Below are 20,975 nucleotides of genomic sequence, written 5' to 3'. Positions count from 1 at the left end.
ATATATATATATATATATATATATATATATATCATTTATATATTTATATATATATCGGATCTATACTTTATATTCATATGTTCTCTACAAAATACATATCTCCGTATTTCTAAATGTACGCTCGGACAAGTGATGTGGAATTTGTCTTCTGAGAGGAAAGCGCGAGACGTTGCGAAACGTAATAAATGAGGGAGGTCAATGAGAAGAAACGCGCTCACGCGCCTCGATGAGTTTCCACGTAGTCGATGACGCACCGCTACGACCTGTCGAAATAACGCGGAAAGAGGGTTATGCATTACACAACGGTACATTCTCACCCTCTCGGCACGAGAGAGAGAGAGAGAGAGAGAAGGGAAGAGAGAGGTATCGCGGAAGTTTGTCCGGACATCGTTTCAGTGACACCGTGTATACCGACAACATGTGACATCTTACATGGACTGTTACGGGCCAGTGACGGTGCATTATCTCCCCCATTACCCGATGTCCGGGTTAGGCGAACCTCCAATATCACGTATACTATTGCAACATTCGCATTCAGCGAACCATCGAGTGGTGAGCACGCGAAATAATTTAGTTCGGCGAGCACACACAATCGATCGATGACCATGTCCTGGCAGAGATCGGGGTCGGCCAGGTGGGCTCGCGAGCGCACATTGCGCTGGCGGACGATAAAAGAAGCAGTAAATAAGTAGCATTAACCGCAAGGAGAACCGCTCGCGCGAGCAGCGGCCGCGCCTGATGCAAAATGCAGCTTAGATTTGATCGCGTCGCTAACGCAATGATATTAGCGCCGCGCTCTCTCGTGCCTCCCTCCCTCCGCTCTTCCGTGTGAAATATCCGCCTTCCAATTTTTTCACTCCCGTCGCGCACGCGCGCACGTGAATGTACAAAATAATTCTTTGGATTATCGCCGCGCTCAATAATGAGTGAAGGAAAGCTGACATGTGAGAACTGCAAAACACCATAACGGTATTGCATTAACGCGTGTTATGCGCGCGTGAAAACCGCGTATTCCAATGATTGCATTACTACGACAGCATCCGTAATTTTATAATGTTATTTACGATATAAACGTGACTATAAAGTATTATAAGAAATTTCCTTTTTATTATCCTCATTTACATTAACTTTTTCTGTTTCTCCCTCTCTCTCTCTCTCTCTCTCTCTTTTCCTTCCTAACACATATATGTTGTTTCGATATTCCTATTATACACCCCATTTTTTCCGATATACTCCAGTTTGCAGTCTTTAAAAGGCTTTATCCCCGATTCCGGGGATAAAAGAGGAAGACGTTGTTTATTTAAGCATTCGCCTTAATTGCCTTTCCAAACTACGCGTAATGATGTTCTATATTATAAATAAAAGGAACATCCCGGAAAGGAGGAATAAATTGTCTCGTTCGACTTCCTCTGTTTAACGGAGGAAAGCGAGAGACATTGCACGGCCAGCTAATTGCCCGTCTCCCGTTTTAGATACTTCGAAAATTCGGTTGCGGCACGACCGCCGGTTGCTACGTGCTATTTCAGGCGAAATATTCTATTAACGCTATTAACTGAAAACATTCATGTAGAAGTCATAGACGCTCCCCTTTTCCAGCCGTCATGATATCCGTTTTCGTAATACGTTTTCCGCAAAGTGGAATGGCAGCGCGTCAAATGAATTTTCGTCTTTCGTATTCCGCGTGCCCTCTCTCTCTCTCTCTCTCTCTCTCTCTCTCTCGTTAACGGCGAAGAGTCACGACGATTGTCGATATATTTATTTTCTACCCATCCCTCTGTTTTCCGCGAATGATTGAAATGAGAAATTATGAAACGAGATGCTGGACAACACACGACGAAACATTTCAAAATATTCAGAAAAGCACATTCGTAAATCGTCGTTCTTTCGCGAGATGTCTTTTATTTTATATTTCCTCCTCGCCAACGCGTCCGTGCAACTGGCTGCTTTAATGCTGCGCACCAGACACGTCATCTCTACGGTTTTAACAATTTTCCTGCTGAAACAATTTTTCCTGGAGAGCATTGCGATGCGTCATTATATAGAGGCGATTTAATCGAGTTAGCCCAAGGATTATATAAGGAGGTGCAAAATGTTCCTTTTATAAACATAGGTACTCTGTGTTCTAGAATAAACACTTTGCAACACCTTCTCCACTATTTCTTTCACGATAAATACGTAAACAAAATAGCCAACACGAGCTTTGGGCCAATTTAATCTAGTTTTCCCTACTTTGTCGGAGGAGCGCGAAACATGTTGAATACCAAAATTGGAATGAAGGGGTTAAGTGACACGATATCTTCCGCAATCCTGCTATCTCGTTGTCGATTCGCGCTGATAGGACGATATAGAGGAGGCCGAATCAAGTTGGATCATACAAGGAAGCGCAAAAAGCGCTCATTTTAGACAGATATTTTTTCCATATTCCAAAAGGGGCATTTTGTAACACCTTTCCCAATATTTTTCTCAAGATAAGTATGTAAATGAAATGCGTGGCCAACATAAGTGTTAGACCAATTTAATCCGGTTTCCCTTATTTTATCGGAGGAGCATAAAGAATGTTGAATGCTAAAATTGCGACGAAGGGATTGAACGACACAATATCTTCCATAATCCCGCTATCTCGTATCGATTCACGCCGATCGGTAAGTATAGGGGAGGTCGGATCAAATTGGCCTAAGGAATATATAAGGAAGTGCAATGTTCCTTTAAGATATAGCTATTGCTCCTACGTTCTAAAAGAAACACTGCAATATCTTTCCCACATAGAAAAAAAGTGTTAGATTCAAGTAAATAATTACTTTAATACTTTTTAATAAATTTTTACTTGGATTAAAGTACATTTTATTTGGATCAAGTACATAGAGTAAAAAATGTTGCCTTCAGATTTGTGTTTAAATTTTTGCATTAAATTTTTCACATATCTGTGTATTAATTTAACATATTGTGTTTATATTATCTAAACATTTTGTGTTGTATCGATATTCAATTCATGTAAATGTTAAAATAACAAATTTTATATTTCAGTCTCTGATGGTTTCGATTGTTAATTTTGTGTTAATTTTTCACGTAATATTTATGTTATTTTTCAACATATTCACCCTGTGTTAAATTAACGCAAAACTTGAGTAGATCACTTGGGACATGTGAAATATGTTAAACACAAAATTGTTTACTGTGTAAATATCACTTGATCCAAGTAAAAATTCGCTAAGAAGTATTGGAGTAATCAATTACTTGAATTAATTACTAGCAACTTTTCTACTATACGTTATTTCTCTCACGATAAATACGCAAACGAAACGCGTGGCTAACAGGAGCCTTGAGTCAATTTAATCCGGTTTCCCCTACTTTGTCGGAGGGGCGCGCAGAATGTCCAAATTGGGATGAAGAGGTTTAAACGACACAGTATCTTCCGTAATCCGGTTATCTCGTTGTCGGTTCACATCGATCGGTCGATCAATGCGAGCGGTTTTATCAGTCGCAGTTTCGGGACAATTTTATCGCTTGTCTGCAAGAAACGACCTAGATGGTGATCTTAACGTCGAACTTATTCTCTCTCTCTCTATCTCTTTCTTCACGTTAGTGGTGGACTGCGCGGTGAGCGAATGGAGTCTGTGGAGCCCGTGCGATAACGGATGCGGAAGTGGCACTCAAAAGCGCAGCCGGGTGATCGAGATCTCAGAAAAGAACGGCGGGAAGCACTGTCCTCGCTTGGACCAGGTCAGGACGTGCCGTAGTTTCCAGACATGCCACGCTGGAATTCGTCCGCAGCCGCACGCTAAAAGTGAGTGCCGATCGATTTCGGAGATGAGCGATAAGGGACCGAGGATTTCTATTTGAACGATATTCCCGGAACGGAGGGAATTAATTTTTTTCCTCTTTTCATTTCATACTTTTCGTCTCTCCTTTTCTCTCGTGAGAGTTTATCGAGATCACCTCCTCGTGTGCGAAACGAAGCGAACTCGTATCGCATAATTTGCTTCGACTTCGTTGCGTTCTTCACTGTTATTCCATCAGAAGCTGATCATCTTCTAAACGATAATCACGATGATTCGCGCGATCTGACTAAGTTAAATTTAAATAAATCTCAGTAAAAGAAGATCGACAGGTGGTGGCTAATTACTAAGTTAAATTTCCATAAAAGTACAAATTACTTACCCTTCGTTCTTATTCTTCCGAAAGCTTTTCTGCCTTTCCCGAGGAAATATATTTCTGATCGCTTCCAAGCGGTACTCCGCCATTATACGGTGAATTTCGGACCGCGCGCAATTTACTTATAAACAAGTTTATCGCAATGTCTCGACGTCTGCTGACGATTCCTCGAGCCTAGGCGAACTCTTTTTTCATTTGCCGCAGGTGTGACGCTTCTTGCACTTTTTCCGGGCGACGGAAACAGTACGGACGTGAGGATCAAGGATAGGATCGTCGATAAAAGGTAGGTCAAATTCCCCTCCGCCCGCGCTCAGCTTCGGCTCGCGAAATGCGATTTGCCGCACGTGTTCCCAATTCGTACGGCGAGAGCAATGCCGTTTTTGTTCTGTCGATCGGCGCGGCATGAAAATAGATAAAACGCACGGTCGGATTCACGTGAAAATTGAAGTGTAAAATGTTTGCCTTACGACGCGCGACCGGATGATATCGTTGACGTTTATAGCACCGTCGTCTATTTTCTCCGTTCTCTGTTCCAATTAGACGGTTAACGCGATGAGACGAATCTTAGCGGCCCCCTGTCGAGAAGCATAATACGTTCAACTTGTAACGCATTTATCCTATATTTCGCGCGCGACGAAGTTACGCGATTGTGATTTCCAATCGCATTTTGCGCATCATCGATGGCGCGAGACATTCGCACGTAGTCGCTGATTAGTCGGCGCCCTTAATTCTCTAAGTTCGTTACCTTCGAGCGATCGCTCCTCGGGCTTTAATTCCGGTAAAAGGTTCCCTCCACCCGGCGCCCGGTGCTTTATTGAGAGACGGCCGATTTTTCATCCTAAACTAAACGCCGAAGACAGAATCGTCAATGCGTCGCGGATCTGACTTGACGCGCGTTCCAACCTGTGTTACAAAACACTGTAGTGCCAACATCATATCAGAGGATCGAAATTCCCCTGTGATATTGTCAAGTTAGTAAAGATGGTTACAGAACTAGCAGCGAGCAACGGTGCCCTTTGGGGTACCATCATAAAACGCATGCATTGTGTGGTAGCTAAGAAGAAAACGCGACGCCCTTCTCCGGTTTTAGATTCACAATCTTCGTTACATAAAGATGATATTATATGGACGTTTTAGCGACAGCTGCGTCGCCTTTACCATTGTGCGGGTTTCGAGGGCTTGCAGCAGGATCTCGGATTTGCTCTCGGAAGGTTAGTACAAATAATAACGAAACGTACGCTCGTGCGCGCACGCTCGCGCTCGCTGCGACAGCCGATCCCCCGAGATTTTAACCGAGATATACACGGGAGTTCTACTTATAACAGAGGATATCATTTTTTACAATATTCAGGTCATACACCCNCCCCCCCTCCCTATCACGATATTCGGGAGTATTCGGAAATACGCACGGGATGTTTCATTAATCGCACACTTTCTCCCGTCTCCGTATTTGTTTGCGACGCAGAGTTGAAAGTTAAATTGGTATAGAAAATTTTATTTATAACTTAAGTATTATGTTTTTTTTTCACTTTACAGTATTAGATTTTCATCTACTCCGTTGTGCTTCGTGAATTATACCACCGTGTTTATTTATTTACTACTGAAAAGTGAGGCGTAATTGTGAGACGTATACGTTGAATTGCAAAAAGAATGTCTATAATTTTCAATATCGCACATAGAAAAGAAGGTTTCTTCGGATTTGATATACATGTTTGTTTGATTTGGGTTTGTTTGATGTAAACAGCATAATTTAATATCAAATATCATTTTGTTTAAATGAAAATGTTATTTCATTAGAATAAAGTACCGTGTAGTTTGATAGATAAAATAGCATTATTTAAGGCAAGTAATATTTCGTTCAATGAAATAAATTTATTTCATTATATATTAAATATTATTCCATCGAATATGAGAAATACAAAAGTAAGTTCTTTAATATTTCTCTAATACAGTTACTTTTTTCAAATAATTTATTGCTTGTGATAATCAATATAATATTTGGATGAAAATACAAAGAAAATCTGTTATTTGACATAAAAGTATTTATTGTTTGTTTGAAAAACCAAACAATCCTATTTATTGAATCAAATATTCGGTCATTTTTTCTGTTCCAAAAGACAAATTTGTTTTAATTAAAGAAATTCTGTTACATCCAAAAAAATCTTTTTCTCTGTGTAAAATTCTATGTCGATCCTTCCGAGGCTCGCGCAGAAATCGGAAGCTATGAGATCGCGGTTCTCCCGCATCGAAAATTATTAACGGTCAGATGTTTAATAAAACAACGGAGCTGAAAACGAAGTCTACATCGACATTGCGGAAGGAGGAAAGCGACGGCGGATATTCCGCATAACGCGCTCGGCCGTTCTTTTCGCGGTTAAGTCCTCGTTCAAGTTTTTGTTAAACCATAACGCCTCGAAGAGACAATAGACTTCTGTCTTACAAAAAGCGGCTCGCATCCGTACTGCGGGATATAAAACTCGGGATTATGTCCCGAGCGAAAAATTATCGCGCCCGCGCGAAAGTCTGTTCTTAACAGTTCTGACATTATGACAAAAGCAAGATCTCCCGGTTCGCATGTCTCCCGAGAGTTTGGAACTTTCAATATCAATTTTAAGTTTCGGATATCCTCATTTATATCGCGTGAGACACGACAAAATTGCGAAAGTCTGCACGTCCGTACATGTATATATACATTATATATTTAGTTATACACACGTTTGTACACATTAATAAATGCATATATTGTTAATACGTGATATGCATTTAGATTGTATCAATATATTAATATAATCCGTAATTACGTTTTACGAAAACAGAATGTTTCATTACGAACGCACCTGCCTGGAGTGCATCGACCGATTTAGAGACGTGAAATAAACGGGAAGTCAATTGTTTATGCATGCTCGATTTCCGCCGCTCGCGTAATCGGCGCAAATCTTTTTCAAACGTCCGCCTGAGAAGGATGCGCGGCTATTCTTACACTTAAAGTCACGTAATTAGATCGGGCTCTTAAGCGAACTGAAACTTCCGAAAATCTGGATACGAATTTCGCATAATAATTAATCGCTGGCTCCACCAGTGTGGAAATGAAGCGACTCGATCTAGTCTCAATTAACGTGCGCGGCGACTGCACGACATAACGTCATGTAAATTAGAGCGTAGCTTCCGCGACGCTCTACGACGGCTGTTATCGCGGAAGGAATCGACCGGATGAAGTGGATGCAGTGGTGGAGATAACGGTTGTTTCCTACCGGGCGTAGCTTACACAGATAAACCGCGAACGCACGGAAATCTGCGGACAAAAGCAAGTTACTTTGATGACTAACTTATTATCTCCAGGCCGCTGCTAATTCGGCCGTCACGGTGTTGCTTCATTCTGTACACTTCAAGACCCTTGGTCACTTTGCTTCTTTCGTTATAATTATTAGTGTACGACAAACGAATTTAGATGGAAATTAGAAATTCGATTGAACTTCGCTCTCCTTTTTCTAAATAAAAGTAAAGTGGGAAACTGAAAAGAATACAGTTTGATGTGAATTACATTTACGGACGTAAACCTTTTAACTACTCTCACTCGTAAACTTTTACACACTATCGGCATATATACACACAGAAAGAAAGTGATAGAATCAAGTATTACGTAATTACCTGTTTTTCAGTCTGTTAAATCAAGTAATATTTTTATTAATTTAAATATATTTTAATAGCTTGTACTAAATACTTGAACGTAGTAATATCTTAATTTGTAAATGAATTACTGAATGTAAATGTAAAACGGTTCTAAATTTAAGAGAATATTTATATAGAATTATATAATTCTCCTTTTCCATTGGGGAAACTTTTTGGTTTTAAATATTTCGATTCAATAAATATTTTCTAAAAATAAATTATGATATTCTTAATATATTTTAACACATTTTTAACACATACAAATAAATATTTATTTATACGAAGGAAATATCTACAGGTACCATGTCATATATAGTCAATTATATTTCTATTTTTAATCAATATTTCCCAAGGAGTATTGGAGTAACAATTTTACTTGGATCAAGTAAATATTACTGAAACGCAATACTTTTTTCTCAGCATACGAAAATATACAATGTCGCTTGAGATTCGGAATCTTATCGGCCCCTTTTGCACCACGAAATTAATCGCATATTCATGATCCCTTGTCATCTGTTATATTTCTATTATATTTCGCACGAAATTACGTGGATATTCGATTAGAGGAATTGTAATAGGAAAGTCTCTCGACTGACTGTCAAATTCACACGTAGACGCAATGACGTAGCAGTGATATAGGGCGATTTGTTTGCACACAAGGGCGGGATAAAAACGTGAAACCCGGAACCGTAGCCGATCGATCGCCGGGGCGGCGCAGCAGCGTGCATAATTAAAACTACACGCCGTTGAACATGAAAGCGAGAATGTAATACAGCGGAAGTCGTCGCAGGTTCGCGAATCTGCGTGGAGCGTCCCGGGCGGAACGAGAGCCTGGACAGATACGTGGGAATCGGTAGGTGGAAGTTGTCGACCAACATTGCCGGCAACGGTCGGCGCGGCCCGCGATCAACCAATTCGACCTGCCACGGCAAGTGGATCGGCGATTCGCGGCTTCTGGTGGATTGTCACGATCCACGATGCAAGCAGCCGAGCTGGCAGTCGCCACCGCACACCTCGCAGTTGTTCCGTGGCCGAAGTCGCAGGGGTGCGAGCACGATCGTCGGCAACGAGGCGGCCGACGGGGCGTCGAGGGACAGGCTCGTGAGAAGACGAAGGAGAGGCAGACGACGGAAGAGGAGCCGGAGAAGAAGACGCGCCGCCGTCGCGGAACGGTGAACGTTTCCCGCAACTGTCGCGGCTCATACCAGCAACGTCATCCGCGTTAGGATCTCTCCTGTCCGCCCCTTCTCTTCTCTCTGTCCTCACGTCTGTTGTTACACAGGGTATATCGTAACACCGGGTCCGCTTCGGGGGTGGAATTCTCCCTCGAGGAGCTCGGAGCCGGCTTACCCCGCGGCAAGAATGTCGCGGCGTCGATCTCGAATTACAGGCGCGAGCGGAGAGCGAGCAAAGCTCTTGACGAATTAAGCGCCGACGGTAACGACGACAAACAGACAGCGAGAGCTCGTTACCCCGTTTAAGTTCGAGCGAGCGTTGTTTAAACAGAGTTTTCCTACAAGGCCTGCTTTCAGCGATCTATTTTTTCGCTCGTCGGAGCTCGAACGGTCATGAAAAGGCAGCACCGGCTGCCCCGGTCAGTTCCGTCGGGAAGGAAAATCGCCACCGAATCGAAACTCCCCCGCCTTCTTCGGAGAATCCCGCGTATTATGATATACCTTGCATATTTAATCTGCATCTAGTATGCATATTTAATCTGCATCTGCGTCATTCACACGCCGTGTACGTTTCACCTGTCGCGTTTAATTCTTTCTTGCATCATATATTTCGCAAGTGATTTTCATCACCGAGAGCTCTTGGTCGCTTAGTTATGTTCTATGCGAACCGTTCTCGCGTTAAGCGTTTCGTGAAGGCAGAAACTTCAGAAAGCGTTACATAAAATCTACTCTATTCTCTTTATCTCCCCTTTTCTCCTCCTCCTACCGCTCCAGTTGAATGTAGCAATCGTACGGAGCCGTTGCCTAGATTATCCCGATAATTATCATATCGATTTTATCATTAGCGCAGGCTCGCGCGAGGCGTCTCACCGGGACGACGGTGAGCTTTCTTATTCCCTCGGCGCTCTGGCGGGAATCGCAAGGTAATCGATATCAGAGACGTTAGGCTTATGATTTACGTTGCGGTTGCGGATTTAATAAATCATTTCATCATCGAGACAATACCGCCTGCAGATAAGGTCGCCGGAAGAGCGTGGATGCGCGATAAGTTGCGTTTATTTATTGTTTCCCTGAATTTATCATCTGCCCCTCCCCCGATCTCCGAATTTCACCTAATAATATAAAGTACATGCGTTATCGCATAGGTGAAATATATATATATATATATATATATATATATATATCCGTAGAGAGCGAGTAAAGAAAAGAAGAATTTTGTCATTAGTAATCACACAAATAATTGTATTTTATTAATAATGTGACTATCATAATATCTTCCATAAGAGAAAAAACAAATATATATATATATATAAGGAAATATTATGCTTTGCAACATTTTTCTGCGTTTTTACATTGCTGCTATAAAAATTCTTCCATATATACAGGATGCGGAACGTCCCAGAATCAATGACGTTTGTTTATACTTCAAAAGCTATTAGCATTTCAATATTGAAGTGAAAAATGCATTTATCGTTTCACTGGTAGATTCCAATATTTGAGGTTTTTAACCACGTCTATAATAACATTAATTTTATAACAGCCTGTATATTTCGAAGACGTTTCTTTATATCCCGAAGTATCGCATTCGTTACAAAACATATCGAGCGATATATTGAATTTTCCGCGAGCAGCCTCATTTTAGAGAGTATTCAGTGTTCTGCGAATGAACACGCTGGAATATTATCATTTCTCTTCATGAGAACATATCGGCGTGCCGAGAGCGCGGAGACTCTCGAAGCGAGATGAACAAAATGTAAAAGCACAGTCAATAAAGGGCACATGCACGTATCTGGATTTCAGCGCGTAATTACGTTCAAGATCAATATAAATCTACCTTTTCCCGATCCACTTATCGAGAATCTTTCTCCAATTTAATAAATAACAAACTTTCTGTGCGTGGACGATTGCATTTCTACTTCCAGTTTGACCGAGGTTTATCAATCAGTCTCATCAGTTTCTATCAACTTTGGACACTAGATATAGATATATAGATGCATGTGTGCACACAAAGTGTTATTTTCGACATCATTATTAGCTACTGGGAACAATCAGAAGTTCAATTAACATTAGAGGCTGATTAATAATTGAGCCCAATTAAATTACGCTGCATTGAGTGATCATATGCCGATAAACATTATAATCGCCATAGATCGCGGATTATTATATCCGTAGTGCATCATGTATAAGCAATAACGTATTTAATATCCGGACATAAATAATTGGCGCATCACGATTCGTGTCATAATTCAATTACAAATGTCACGTGCGCGTCACGTCAATATATTAATGACCCACATCAAGCGTGCGCTTATACCGCAATATACGAACGTGCTTGTATCAATATTTCTTTACCCTCCTCATGCTCCGAAACATAATTGATACCTCGAAGGGGTCAAGTGTCAAATTATCTCGTCGGCTAAAATGACGGAAATAACATCGGCGTTGTTTTCGATCTCTCATTCATCGTGATCGCGGGACTAATCGCGATTCACTTGAAAAACAGGAAAAGACTCGTCCGCGGTTTAGTTGTTTTCATTCTTCTCGACTGTGTGTTTGCTGCAAGCGAGGACTGACCTGTATTTCCTGGGCGGATCTTGCGGTCGCTCGAAGGCGTCGATCCGGCGTTTATCCGGCTGCAAACCGCCGTATCCTTCGCGATTCTACTATAAATGCGGCATTGACGCATCCAGTTGGACACATAAGCTCGTCGTGCGTTGTTCCAGTAACAACATTTGCGCGATCCTGACTCTCACTTTCCAGCGTTCTTCGCGAAATCGCGGTTCTCTCGCTCTACCGATTTAGTGCACGCATAAGTTGACACAATCGAGATGGCGGGGAACGACAAATCGGGTATCCTGTACCTGTTCGATCGGCCTGCGGAACCGGTGTACGTGCCCAAGGGAGAAAAGAAAGTCGCTTTCGATATACCAGCCGACTACTTGGTGAGTTCAATCTTGTTCATGCGACGTACTAACGTTCTTATTGCCTACCGACATTGAATTTCATGACATCACTTCGACGTTCCATAATTGACTCGAGACTTGAAATCTCTTTCGGCCCCGTATATCAAGACGCACAAATTGTGTCCCCAGTTTATATAATAGTATTGCAAAGTCCGATCAAATCGGTGGTGGTTAGTGGAAAAATATAAAGAGAGAAATTGCAAGTAAAATATCGCTCAACTACTATACTGTGTAGTGGGTTCTAAATTTATAATTAATATTTCTACAAGATGGAAGAATTTCTCATGATTTCTTCATCTTTGTTTCGAAACTTAAGAATCTTAAGATAAGACGGAAGACATATTTATTTCAAGATAAAACGTAACAATTTATCAAAACGCCGAACGATAACGATTCTAAAAATTCAAGATGCAGTTGTTATTTTTCGGTTATCAACTCTATTGCGAATGGATCGCTGAGTGTAAACTTTGTCACTTTGACAAATTCGCAGCCTGAAAATCGACAACCGGCGGCTCCCGAGGTATTGAACCGTTTCGCGGATGACACCGAGCGGAAAATCCCGGTGAAGCAGATTAGTCTGCCGGACTTGAGCGTTCCCCTTCAACTTGGACGTCGAGAACCTTTCTCTCTGTTCATCCCGAAACATCGGAAATTAGCCGCACGGCTCATCGATATCTTCCTGGGTTTGTTGCCGACTTGTTTCTAACATCGCATATTTTATTCACGCATTTCAATTGCTATCGCATTAAGTAAATCAGTTAATCGCATTTTTGCCGAAACACATATATTGAGTCAGTCTAAAAATTCAACTTAACTCTCGAGTCAAATTTGATTTTATCAAAATTCGATAAAAGCAAATATCTCAACGATCAAGTAATCACCGTTGTCTATGACCCTTCATGAATGTGTAATATATGAACATTGTTAACATTGTTGCACGTATATGACGGAATCTATGGAAAATCGAAGGGAATTTTTTATTGACCCAATACTTATCGGGCAATGAATTTCCTTCCTGCATGAGGAATTCCGAGCAGATTATCCGTAGCGCGTTGAAAATGTCGGGGTTTCCTTCCACGGACCCGATTAACCGGATACTCTTGATTGATCGGCTATTAATTCGTGTTACAGGTATGCGAACGTACGAGGATTTCCTTTCGGTGTCGGTTTACTGTCGCGACCGCGTTAATCCCCAAATGTTCATCTACGCGCTCTCGGTGGCGATCCTGCATCGTCCCGATACCAAAAATCTGCCGATACCACCGCTGACGGAAGTTTTCCCAGACAAGTACATCGACAGCGGGGTATTTGCCAGAGCGAGAGAGGAGGCTAACGTTGCACCGGCTGGCTCCAGGGTATTTGCTCGTCGACGCATTAATTACTAGCAAGCTCGTTACTCGATTATGAGGCTTAATTAACCATTCGCTTATTCTTTGAATAATAGTCGAATGAGCGCGACATAAACTACCAAACTTGGCAGAAAGCCGAGAGTAAAGTACAGTAGAGAGAGAGAGAGAGAGAGAGAGAGAGAGAAAGAAAGAGAGAAAAAGGAAGGAACATCGAAATAAAAAGGAGGTTCTTTTAACATCGTGTCAGGAAAACCGCGCGAGATGACGATGGAGCGACTGTTTCGTATCCTTTGACAGACCACAGTGAAAATTTTAGCAGCAGCGCGCACAATGTCGCAACGTATAGCTAAATATGTTTAGAAATTTGACCGCAATTTTCCGAAATTTACATATTTCAGATCGCGTTATTGCATTTGTATAGTATTTCAACAATGTTCAGTGTACTAACCGTCCCTGAACGGGAAAATTACGCAGAATAAATAGTTCTAACGCGATAAATTTGAAAAGTAGCCTCTCCGGCCGGTTAACGAGAGCCGCGGATTTAGCAGTGTTACCGCGTGTGTGAAGAACCAACAATTTTAATACGTTATTAATTTTCAGCAGAGAGAAAAATTTCCACCATTATATCGCGTAATCTTTGTTGCAGCTGCCGATCGAAATTCCACGGGATTACACCGCGTCGGATCTCGACGAGGAGCATCGTGTGGCATATTGGAGAGAAGATATCGGGCTCAATCTTCATCACTGGCACTGGCATCTGGTCTATCCATTCGAGACCGACATCAGGATTGTTAACAAGGATCGGCGTGGCGAGCTGTTCTACTATATGCACCACCAGATTCAAGCCAGGTAAGTGCGGCGCGAACGCTCAGTAAGTCGATAAGATTGGATGCCTTATTCTACCGGCTCGGGAACGCGCGAGCCGCTATCGGCGATCGGATCAAATTCTGATCTCGATCGTTATTATCGCGCTTGCTTGCGTTTGCACGCGAAAACTCTCTCTCTCTCTCTCTCTCTCTCTCGTCTCAATCCCGTATAGTATTCCAACAATGTTCGGCGCTTGCTAACGAACTCCCAAATGCATTTGCGCGTAGAATAATGCAACAAATCGTTATTACGTGGTAAATTTTTGACAAAGAACAGAAAGGGCGACAATGTGAATTTAAATGCTCGTTATAAACCGTAAAGCACACGTGCAAAAGTAAACAGGTAAATATCTTATCGAACAAACATTTGCGAAGGGACATCGTACGAAATAACCATCGAGCTTCCCGAGTAACATCGGGTTTCTCCATCGCTCAAGATTGATATTAACAGCAGACACACCGGTGAAACCGGTTATTCGTTGTTTAGAATAAGTTTTCCAATAAATGCTCACTCATCGCTCGAGCTAGTTTTTTATCGTTTTACGTAACACTCCTATCGTCATCGATCTGTATTGGCGAACGACCGAACACATACGGGATATCGCCTGAGGGCACAACAGATGGGAATTTCCGAAGCCCCTGAGTTATTATCCGCGCGTAGTTCCGCTTGACTTCTCTTTTCTCATAGATACAATATCGAGCGTCTGTGCAACCGATTGGGTCGGGTGAAGCGCTTCCACAATTGGCGCGAGCCGATCCCGGAGGGTTACTTCCCCAAGTTGGATTCTTTGGTGGCCAGTCGCACTTGGCCCGCCCGTCCCGCCGGCGCCGTTCTCAAGGATATTAACCGGCCGGTGGATCAACTGAATTTCGACCTGCAAGACCTGGAAAGATGGCGCGATCGTATCTACGAGGCTATTCACACCGGTTCCATCATCAACCCCCGCGGCGAGAGAATACCTTTGACCGAGTTCGGAGGTGTGGACGTACTCGGTAACCTCATGGAGGCCAGCATCCTGTCGCCCAATCCCAATGTCTACGGGGACCTTCATAATCTCGGCCACGTCGCCATCTCCTACTGTCACGACCCCGACCATCGTTACTTGGTAATGTATCGCGCGTGCAATCACCGTCGTCACAATCACGTCCGGGAAACTCTCTGATTCCGAACGTCAGCGTGGAATTGACAACTTAACTGTCCGGGAGATTCGATTAATCCTTGCAAGGAAGGGTACACGATAAAAGAATTTTATGTTAAATTTAACATATCCCGAACGGTCTATACAAATTTGTGTGTTAATTTAACACGTGACGAACCCCATTCTGCTACTGCACTTTTGTTTACGAAGGTTAAAACCATCTTCTTTTTTGACACTTAGTATCTCTGTCCGGAGAAAAGCGCACAAAATGTTTTCCGCATCGGTAAAATTAACATGAACCATTAGATTACATTCGCGATATTTTCGCATCTTTGCAGGAAACTTTCGGCATCATGGGAGAGCCAGCCACCGCTATGAGAGATCCCATCTTCTACAGATATCACGCTTTCGTCGACGACGTGTTCCTAGAGCACAAGAATACACTTCCCGAGTACAGCCTACAGCAGGTGGGTGTACACAGCTGTCCCGCTTCCTCGATATATCATCGGTTCGCTCTTGCATATAATGCCGCTAAGTACACGTACTATGCGGCGCCGAATTACGCGGCCTCCGAGACGATAAAAACGTCTATTAAAGCATTTAATCCGGCGAGACCATCGGACGTTGGAATTTATCAATCTCTTTGCTGTCATAACGGTAATCTCGGTAATCACTTAAATACTAACTTAATAAGTGACACCTTAATTTTCAACACACACACACACACACACATATATATATATATACAGATGCACGTTACGTTCATGAATAATGTACAAGATATTTCATGGTTCTCTGTCTCTCACCGTAATTTTTAATTTGACAGTTAGCACGTGTGACGCTTCATCGCAAAATTTATCAAGAATTGCGTCACGATCATCGACACGATCCCTCCGACCTTTCTAGTCTAAATATAACAGCTTGGCAATTAATTTAAATCGTTGAATTAAATCCCCTTTCGGAATTAAACAGGAATACTTCCACCATCTCTCTTTACATTCTTGAATTTTAACGCGCTAAACTCCACCCTCATTTTCAGTATTGTGCGTATCCCTTAATTAAATTTCGCTGTAAATTTTATTTAAGTAAGGACCGGCTCTCTATAGAAAGAGAGGGGTAAGAGACGCGCGCAGGTACGGGGGCGAGAATCTCTGCGAGCGAAAAGGAATAATTCCAAAGCATTTCGTTGGTGACATTAGCGCGAATTTAATTAGCCTCCTTTCGTTCGCCCTGTGGGATTTCAGTTGGACTTCCCCAATGTGGAGATCACGAATATAAGTGTACAGACTCCGAATCTGCCGGCGAATCTGCTTTCGACTTTCTGGACTAAGAGCGACGTCGATCTGTCCCGCGGTCTGGACTTTACACCGCGCGGTCCCGTGCTCGCCAGATTCACTCATCTGAATCATGCCGACTTCACCTACAGGATCGTCGCTAATAATCGCAATAATGCACCGCGCAGAGGCACCGTTCGTATATTCATCGCGCCCAGACAGGACGAGCGCGGGCTGCCGTACGTGTACAGGGATCAGAAGGAACTCATGATCGAGATGGACAAGTTCACCGTGTTATGTAAGTCGTTCATTTATTTCGATGTTTCCGTTGCATTCGTATTTTTCCGCAAGGTTCCGTTTAGAGAGTTCCCGAATGAGACAATATACGATCGTTCGTTATCGCACAGATCGATAATATAAATTGACTTATCATAAATTACGCGTATATATTGTAATAATTATATCGCTTCGCAATTTATGATTTATTTTTCGACGTGAAACAATCGGGACAATCAGATACGCATGAAAATTTTACGCATTTAGCGTAATATTATGAATTTTTCCATTTCACGTTATTATTTTTTTCACCACTAAATCAACACAGACGCGCGCTACTTAGCTAATTACCATTCAACGGAAAGAATCTCAGTTCGTGTAATTAAATAGGCGTCAGACTGAAATTCTCTATCAGACTAAAAACTCGTTTCTTTTTTCTTCGTCTTCTTTAATACTTTAATACTTCCTCTTCTTTAACACGCAAACTTTGATGAATAGAATTCTGTCAGAATTCGTGTAATGTTTTGACAGCCGCAATCGACACGCGTAAAGCAAACCGTAACGCCAATCAGCATTATGGAAAAGCGACAATAATGATTTTCATAATTCAGAATATCAACTTGACACATCTTTTTAAAAGAGGGAATTTTACATTCGCGCATAATTCTCGAAGAATCGGAGTGACATTCAAAGAATTATCGAAGATAATCAATAGAATGAAAAACACGGTTTTATTTATATACGAGTTAAATATTTGACTTCATCGCATTCAATGAAGACAAATCATTTACCAACCAAACGATCGCGGTCTTTGTCTATGATCCTTCGCCAACATTCTGCTGGTATTCGTACACCTCCATCGTAGAAGATAGCCGGTTAATCGTCGAGAAAGGTAGTAAATGGAACTTAAACCGTATTTGACTGCCATAATAGGTTTATTACCTTAAGAGAATGTCCGGTCGCACGCCGGAAACGGTGCGTCGGCCGCGCTCTATTTCACGATTTTCGTTCGTTCGCGTCCAGTGAGACCAGGAGAAAACACCATCGAGCGCCGATCGACGGAGTCCTCGGTGACTATACCGTTCGAGAGGACGTTCCGCAACCTCGAGGAGAACAGACCGATCGGCGGCGATACCTTGGACCAGTACAACTTCTGCGGCTGCGGCTGGCCGCAGCACATGCTGGTACCTAAGGGAACGAAGGCGGGATTCCCGATGGACCTCTTCATCATGATATCCGATTACACCGGTGACGCGGTGAGTACTTTTTATACTTATCAAGCTCTTCTCTAGTGGCGCTTAAGAGCTTACGGTGTGTCAGATGATGGAAACCTTTCCTCGTCCTTCCTTCCCTTCCTTTTTTTCTCTCCCCCTCCCCCTCCTCCAACGACGGCGTTCCGGTACACGGGAAGGCATTCACCCGTTAGGTGCTCCGAATAAAAAACGAGGAGCACGCGAAAGAAAAATTGCTCTACCATCCCGCGGTGTCGTGTGTAGGTGGAGCAGGAGGAGTCGACCGGATGCAAGGACGCGGTGAGCTTCTGCGGGCTGCGGGACCGCAAATATCCGGACGCGCGGCCCATGGGCTATCCGTTCGATCGTAGACCGCGTGCGGGTGTCGAGACCCTGGCCCAATTCCTCACCGGCAACATGGCGGTCGTGGAGATCAACATCCGCCACACGGACACGGTGTTGCCGCGGGCGCGTTCCGGAAGCATGAGCAACACCCTCACCTTCGCCTAATGATTGACCGACCGATCGCGGCGGACCGCTCGCTCACGCGTCTCCGGAGAATTCCAACGGCGATCCCTGCCGCATTCCCGCGATCCTGTAATATCCGCCGGAGAATCGCGACTGATTGCGTGGAAACGAGGACGCGCGCGACACGGTCCCATCTAGTCTATATCCTTGGAGAGAGTGAGAGGGAGGGAAAAAGGTCGAAGAGCGTGACGGGAAGGGGAGCGGGCGAAACGCTATTTCCATATCGCGATGACGGAAGATTATCCGCGGGACTCCTCGCGCAGGAACGCGCGAGCTTACGCGTGTTAATCGCTGAAACTTCGACATGGTGACCCACCGTCTGGCGCGATGATGAGCGCGGAATCGCCGTCGCGGAATCGTGTCGTAGAACTCAGCGTCTCTTCGCTCTCTTCATCAAATTTCTTTATTATTATTATTATTATTATTATATATATATATATATATATATATATATATATGTGTATATATATATTCACGTGTTTTCCTCCGGCGGATTTAATAGCTGTTCCCATACGAAAATTGCGCTTTGCGCGATACCTGTATAAATTAGAGGCAATTTCAACTTTACGAGCGCGGCCTTCAGACACAACGTATTAATTAAGCGTTCGAATGCGATTTTCATTTCGGGCTTGATGAGTCTTTCGCAGATTTTGCGAGAGCCACGCATGCGTATTTCATTAAATGGCTTTATAAGAATCGTTATATTTGCGATTTCACAATTCGCGCATTTATACGAGCAATAAGTACCGCTTAACATATGCATTTCCGCGTAAAAACAGGAACAGAGAGACGTCTCACGGACGCCCAAGCAAAGCTTTTCCCGCCTCCTTTCTCTCGTTTCACCCGCATTACGGGAACTAGATTGTAGAAAGCAGCAAATGTAAAATGCAAAAAAAGATAAAAAATAAAGTCAGACTATGCAAATTAGATGTGCACTTCCCTTTTTTTAAACCCTCTCATCGCATTACCGACGTTGAAAGTGGGCGACGACTCTTCGGATGTACATACGAGAACGTTGATCCATGAAGAGTTCGAACAATTCAGCAAAGTAATTTAAATTCTATTCGTTTCAAGCTCGTCAATGTCGCGAATAATTTTCATAACGTTAATTCGGACGAGAGACGTGTATGTGTATGTGTGTGTATGTGTGTGTGCGCGTCGTGTACGAATATATATATCGCAACTTTTTATGAAAAACATTTTCCAAAATATATTTTCGTAATTTCGCTAATGCGTTTGTTTTCATCGACATGTGAAAATTAATACGTACTAACGAAAGAGTTGAATATAACGAGATTTACATCTTTCAGGTTGTAATTAACATTGTTTGGTCAAGCTAACTACCGTGTGTATCAACTGGCAGTCAGAGCGTTCTCATATACACACATATATGTATCCAAAATGTTGCTCGCTTTCCACACCGGGGTCCTGTTCTCTCCCCTAAATGCATTTATCACGCGTTTGTTTCTGCTAGTTCGCAGCTAGACGGACGTGGATTTATTCCTACGAGGGGTAGAAATAGGGACAGGCAGACGAAGATAGATACACGTTTACGACCGTCGCTTAAGCGTCGTCCTACCCTCCCCCCGTTCCCCCTAATATCACTCGCGGTTATTCAGGGATTCCGTTTCGCGAGAGAGTATTTGAACGTTTAATATACCGCGCCTGAAGACAGCGATCGAAGGAATTATTTGTCGCCTATGCTGCACCACACAATTGCGGCAATATATTGCGCGAGAAACTTGAGACAATGAGAGAATAGACACATTGTATGCCCGTTGGCACGTCGAAGCGGACTTTATCGACGCTTTCGGGCACCCAGACATTTCGTCGAAAGTGTGAGAGAAGTCGTTTGACACAAGCGTCTTATTTTTAGCGGTTGTAAGATATTTTATTCAGATTCTTAAGTTCGTTTCTTATATCCAAATAAAATTTCATGCCACCGATATAGCTAAACTTTTCATAGCGTACATATGTGGTATGTATCTGTGTGTGCGTGCGTGCGTGCGTGCGTGCGTGCGTGCGTGCGTGCGTGTACACGTTACAAGCGTTTACACGTTTCTGTTCGCGCACGAGTGCAAAAACACGAATCGAGTTACGTACAGAATGGAAATAAAACGTCTCTCTCTCTGTCTCTCTCTCTTTCTCTCTCGCTCTTTCTCTCATGTTTTGTTGTATGGGTGGGTGGATAGGTAAGTGGAGAAAGAAGTTAATTTAACATCAATGTCTTCGCAGTTTCGCTTCTCTTCGACTCGAGCTACGAGAGAGGGTGAAGAGTTCGTCTCTTCTGTATTTTGTCATGTGTCGAATGTAATTTAAAGGACACTATTATGCTTTCGTCTGACTGTTGTT

The 20,975-nt window shown here is 42.9% G+C and overlaps 2 protein-coding genes across 2 annotated transcripts in view; both read left to right on the top strand.

Moving 5' to 3' along the window:
* LOC106742959 overlaps positions 1-10,775 on the top strand; it is a 14,654-nt gene extending 3,879 nt beyond the window's left edge. The window contains exons 3-6 of the mRNA XM_014616350.1: positions 3,584-3,784; positions 4,357-4,435; positions 5,290-5,363; positions 8,612-10,775. Of these exons, the coding sequence (XP_014471836.1) occupies positions 3,584-3,784; positions 4,357-4,435; positions 5,290-5,363; positions 8,612-8,997 (740 nt within the window). The 3' untranslated portion in view covers positions 8,998-10,775. The remainder of the gene's footprint in view (positions 1-3,583; positions 3,785-4,356; positions 4,436-5,289; positions 5,364-8,611) is intronic.
* A 919-nt stretch (positions 10,776-11,694) lies between these two features.
* LOC106742931 (phenoloxidase 2) lies at positions 11,695-19,550 on the top strand. The gene is made up of 9 exons (XM_014616300.1): positions 11,695-11,938; positions 12,450-12,642; positions 13,091-13,314; positions 13,955-14,157; positions 14,863-15,280; positions 15,652-15,780; positions 16,558-16,885; positions 17,887-18,119; positions 18,360-19,550. The coding sequence occupies exons 1-9, from the start codon at positions 11,825-11,827 to the stop codon at positions 18,603-18,605; spliced, it is 2,088 nt and encodes a 695-aa protein (XP_014471786.1). The 5' UTR covers positions 11,695-11,824; the 3' UTR covers positions 18,606-19,550.
* Positions 19,551-20,975: the final 1,425 nt, after the last annotated feature.

The sequence above is a fragment of the Dinoponera quadriceps genome, unplaced genomic scaffold, assembly GCF_001313825.1.
Source record: "Dinoponera quadriceps isolate SergipeBrazil2010 unplaced genomic scaffold, ASM131382v1 scaffold3, whole genome shotgun sequence".
In the NCBI taxonomy this organism is placed as follows: domain Eukaryota; kingdom Metazoa; phylum Arthropoda; class Insecta; order Hymenoptera; family Formicidae; genus Dinoponera; species Dinoponera quadriceps.
The sequence above is the reverse complement of the archived record's forward strand: the minus strand, read 5'-3'. Positions and strand labels throughout refer to the sequence as shown.

Bases quoted from the DNA above. Each gene is read 5' to 3' on its own strand.
- LOC106742931 (XM_014616300.1), top strand. From the start codon at position 11,825: ATGGCGGGGAACGACAAATCGGGTATCCTGTACCTGTTCGATCGGCCT. The intron at 15,281-15,651 runs GTAATGTATCGC...GCATCTTTGCAG, and splicing joins ACCCCGACCATCGTTACTTG to GAAACTTTCGGCATCATGGG. The intron at 15,781-16,557 runs GTGGGTGTACAC...GTGGGATTTCAG, and splicing joins CCGAGTACAGCCTACAGCAG to TTGGACTTCCCCAATGTGGA.